Here is a 5,021-nt window from a genome sequence, read left to right on the forward strand (position 1 = left end):
ATTATTATTATTATTATTATTATTATTATTATTATTATTATTATTATTATTATCACAACAGTCGAAATTGTCTAAGACAGCCATTTATTATCAAGGAGAAAAGTGATTGTCGTAGATATGTGGACATCTTACAAAGTGCCGTTGTAGTTGTATGTTTAAAAAAAACACCATAAAACGGGGTGGAGGTATGTGGGTGGGAACTGGCCGTTTGTACAGGTGACTGTCTTACGCAGGTGGATGTTAAAGCAGGTTCGACTACACTCGATAAAAACTCTTTTCCTCTCGGGAATCGAACGCACATCTTCTGAGTACAACGGCCTTGTGCCTAACCATGGAACCACTATACCGTTTGGTTAGTTGACATTTTCGGTTGATTGTTTGTCTGATTAAAACTTGAATGAGAGGGTGAGGGGGGGGGGAGGGGGGGGAGGGTGCCTTGAATAGAGGTGGGCGTATCTGCTAGTAGAATCTCTAACAGTTAATAATCTTTTTTTTTTCGCTTGACCCCAGCTGTCTTTTAGACCCACTGCAAGCAGAATCGTTGATTCAAATAATTTTGTTTCAACATGAGTAGGCTTAGATCAGGTAATCAGGCGCGGTTCGTCCATAGAGCACGGTCGTGCAGTGCCGCCCAATTTTTTAAAATGTTCTATTACGAAAAGCATCAACAAACATAAAATAAAAGAAGTCAGAAACAAGCACTAGCCAAATATTATTTCAAAACATGGTCGGATCGCTGGCACATTAATTGCCATTTCTGTTTCAAAAGCGCCGTAAAACATCTACAGTGGAAACCATATATAACAGGCCCGGTAATAACAGGGATCCGGTAATAACAGGGATTTTTGGAATACCCGTTTTTTCCTTCTCTTTCTCTTTATTAAAAGTTATCGGCAATAACAGGGCCCCATCGGAGCCTAACCGGTTATAGCAGGGACAAAGGGTCGTTAACAATGTGTAAAAAGTAAAAGAGAGAGAGAGAGAGAGAGAGAAAGAGAGAGAGAGAGAGAGAGAGAGAGAGTAACGCAGTGATGGAGCAAGCACACGCAAGCCACGCCACTGCAAGCACACACAGCGTGTGAAGCGAGAGAGGGCTGCGGTGTGCTGCAGACCTCGATCTAGCCAGAAACCTAGCAACACGCACGCGTAATGTGTCACCAACGATGTCAAGCGCAAGAGAAAATGCCTTTCAATTGACAAAAAATACGAAATAATCCAGGCTGTTGACAAAAGCAAGCTCCACTTGCAAAGATTTGTCGTCAGTTCGACATTCCACAAGGGTCGATTCACATCATTATCAAGGATAGAGAGAAGATAGTGGCAGCATACTCCAATGGAAAGTTTGCTCTGGATCGAAAGACGATGAGACTACCTGATGCAGATGCTGCGGACCAAGCTCTTCTGATGTGGTTTTAGGAGACAAGGAGAAAGTTAGTGCCAAAACCCCTGTTTGTGGGTAGTTGTGGCAAGGGCAACTACCCATGAACAAGTACAGCTATATTAGTCCACAAATGCCTACTTTCCTTGCATTTCGGATTTAACAGGGATCGGATATAACAGGACATTTTCTCTTCTCCCACCATCCCTGTTATATCAGGTTTCCACTGTACTATGCCATGCCAAAGTCCACACGCTTTAATTAAACACAGTAGGATATTCTACAATTGTAACCTGACCTATAAATCGCTCTTTGGGATAACCCAAACGATGACGACACTCGTAGAGAGTTTGGTGGTACATTAATATTAATAAGACGGCACATCTCAAATGTGCCCGAACGAAACATAGCCCACAGTAGGCAGTCTAAAAATAAACGTGATAGACCGCACCATATTCTATGCTAAAATTATGTGATCCCCGGAGCAATTCAGCGGAGCGCTCATAAGTGAATTGTGATTGGTTCATTGTCTTGCCACTATTTTAAGCGACTCTGTGACCGTGAACCTGAGGGAGGTGAACGTGACATACTTAAGTCACCGTCCTGTGTCCTGTGAGTTGTGCCTTTGAATGGTTTCGTAGTGGAGTGGTGAAATTTATTACTTGAGTGTTCAGTTCCAATGCAGGGTGAAGAAACTGATGTTTAGCTAACAAACATATTATTTAGTTCTAGAAATCAAAGCGACAATCCATGTACTATGCCCATGACTATCTTCAACCTGCTATAGCTTAATTGTGCACGCCCATTTTTTAGCCCCACGAGCCGCCCCTGCAGGTAATGGTTCCACATAAGATTAGAATGAAATTTTAGAAAATATTATGAATGTTTAAGATTATAAACTGGCCAGTTGTATCTAGTGTTGTGTTTTTTAATTTGGTCAGTATATATATATTATTATATATTATTTTTGTATGATACAGAGAGAGAGAGAGAGAGAGAGAGAGAGAGAGAGAGAGAGAGAGAGAGAGAGAGAGAATAGAACAGAGAGACAGAAAGAGATAATACATGGTTGTGTATATGTATGTATGTGCGTGTGTAAGTGTGTGTGTGTGTGTGTGTGTGTGTGTGTGTGTGTGTGTGTGTGTGTGTGTGTGTGTGTGTGTGTGTGTGTGTGTGTGTGGATGTGTGTGTGTGTGATGTTCACTTTCTTTTACAAAGTTGTACTTTTACCTCCCTAGAATGCCCCAACGGAAAGCTTCCGTACATTGAAGTAGCGGGAAAAATGTTCGGAGAGACGCTTCCCATTGTGCGGTTTGTTGGAGCAAAATGTAGTAAGTGCAATTATTTTGTAGTTAGTTGTGTACATTGTATTAAATATTTCAAATCACCATCGAAATAATCTCTAGTTTTATTCAGAGGCCAGGGCCACCATGGGCTGTATGTACTGCCATGGTTTAGTAATCTATGGTGTTGAACTTGTTGACGCTATTGTTGTTGTTGTTGTTGTTGTTGTTAATGCTGCTGCTTTTGTTTTGTGTTGTTTTGGCTGTTGCTGTTGTTGTTATTGTTGGCAGTGCTAATGTTAGTAGCGATGGCGTTGTTCTTCTCGTGGTCTTCGTACACATTGTCTGTCAATTATTATTGTTTGGTTTGTTTTAATTGTAATTGTTGGCATATATAATCACCATAGCATTTTATGTTTCAATAGTTATGAATCATGTTTCATCCTCCTGGCACAGATTTACTGGGGAAAACGGATGAGGAGAAGCTGTACGTGGATATTGTCTTGACGCAAGTCGAACATCTCCGTGATGACGTAAGCCGGCCAAAGACAGACACGCTACTGACCAAAGGACAACGTGTAAGAACAAATAGTATTACTTGTTTGTTGTTTTTTCTCTATCGGTATTGTTCCTAGTCGTGGTGATGGTAGTGGTAGCAGTAGCAGTAGCAGTAGTAGAAGCAGTAGTAGTAGTAGTAGTAGTAGTAGTAGTAGTAGTAGTAGCAGCAGCAGCAGCAGCAGCAGCAGCAGCAGCAGCAGCAGTAGTAGTAGTAGTAGTAGTAGTAGCAGCAGCAGCAGCAGTAGCAGCAGCAGCAGCAGCAGTAGCAGCAGCAGCAGCAGCAGCAGCAGCAGCAGCAGCAGCAGCAGCAGCAGTAGCAGTAGTAGTAGTAGTAGTAGTAGTAGTAGTAGTAGTAGTAGTAGTAGTAGTAGTAGTAGTAGTAATAGTAGTAAGAGGAGGAGGAATATCAACATTATTATCGTAATTTCTCTTTTTTCTTATCATCATTGTGTCATTATAATAATAATAAATATATTATTATAACCGTTATATAAAATATATAAAATCCACGGAACATTTTTGCAGAAATGTCTGGAAGACAAGCTGAGGAGTGAGACGGTGCCGAGATTTCTTCAGAAAATAGAAGCGGGAGTCTCCATGGGCAAGACGGGGTATGTCTTGGGCTCAGAGGTGAGTAGAGTAACCACGACACAGAGAAGTAGTGCGTTTATAGGCGTACTTTGTTGTCGGGTTGTGTACAGTACATGTACATACAGCGTTGCTTCTGTGTCAAGCAAATGCACGTTCTAAATCTGCAGAACATTGGACTTAAGGGGGGGGGGGGGGGGGGGGCTACACCCCCAAAATCAAAATTCGGCTCAAAATCATGGAATTTGAGTTGTAGGCATTTTTAGCTTCCTCAGCCTCTCCTTCAACTATTTCATGGCATAAGAACCCCCAAAAACCGTATTTTTTCCCGTACCGGGCATGTTTGTTACCGCAATTTCCTCATAAAGTCAGTATTTTATTTTTCTTTATCGGCCGTTTTCTCAAAATGCTACTTTTGTCTATACTTTTTTGAATAACTCCACCATTTTTCATCCAATCTTCATGAAATTTTCACAGAATGAAGAGAAGAGGTAATGCTAAAAATTAGTCTGTTGAATTTTTGATATATGGAATAGATTTTTGTTGGTGGTGTCTGGAGTGTGGATTTTCACGGATTTTTCGCACACTTGAATGCTACCTCAGGAAAAAACTCATTAAAAATTGTCTAATTCGTTTAGGAAAAAAACAACAGACAAATTTTTAGATCTAATGTTTGTGAACACGCATGCAAAAAAACCCAATCAATTTCCATGAGTGATAAGTGCGGTATTCATTACGTAAGACATGTCAATAAAATCCAATATGGCGGCGTATCCATGGATACGAAACTTTTTTCTCAAATTTGATTGCGGATTTCAAGACTCCTTACTATGCTTGTTATATGTGTAAAATGTGGTAAAATTCGGTCCAGTAATAAGCGAGATAGCCTCCAGGTGTAGCCCCCCCCCCCCCCCCCCCCCTTAAAAAAAATCCCATTTGATGTCGAAATTTGGGGCGCCCCCCCAAAATTTATTATTTTCGATTAGGCGTTAGTTTGGAAGAAATGGGGTTTTAAATTTCTTTTTTTGTTGGAGCAATCCGTAAAAATGTTTTTCCCCCCAAAAAGAAAAAAAAAAGAAGGGGGGGCTTTGTGTTTATTTGTGTCCCCCCCCCCGGGCGGGTGGGTATTTGTATGGGGGGGGTATTGGTTGGGGGGGAATGTGGGTGGGTGTGAGGGGGGGAGTGAAAGGGGGGGGGGGTTTGGGGGGGGGGGG

At 41.4% G+C, this 5,021-nt stretch overlaps 1 protein-coding gene across 1 annotated transcript in view; it reads left to right on the forward strand.

Annotated features, from left to right (window-relative positions):
• The window catches only part of LOC101858165 (glutathione S-transferase class-mu 28 kDa isozyme), an 8,532-nt gene that overhangs the window by 2,454 nt on the left and 1,057 nt on the right, over positions 1–5,021 (forward strand). Inside the window, exons 3-5 of the mRNA XM_005093079.3 lie at positions 2,617–2,709; positions 3,118–3,239; positions 3,745–3,849. Of these exons, the coding sequence (XP_005093136.2) occupies positions 2,617–2,709; positions 3,118–3,239; positions 3,745–3,849 (320 nt within the window). The remainder of the gene's footprint in view (positions 1–2,616; positions 2,710–3,117; positions 3,240–3,744; positions 3,850–5,021) is intronic.

The sequence above is a fragment of the Aplysia californica genome, unplaced genomic scaffold (genome assembly GCF_000002075.1).
Source record: "Aplysia californica isolate F4 #8 unplaced genomic scaffold, AplCal3.0 scaffold00057, whole genome shotgun sequence".
Taxonomy (NCBI): domain Eukaryota; kingdom Metazoa; phylum Mollusca; class Gastropoda; order Aplysiida; family Aplysiidae; genus Aplysia; species Aplysia californica.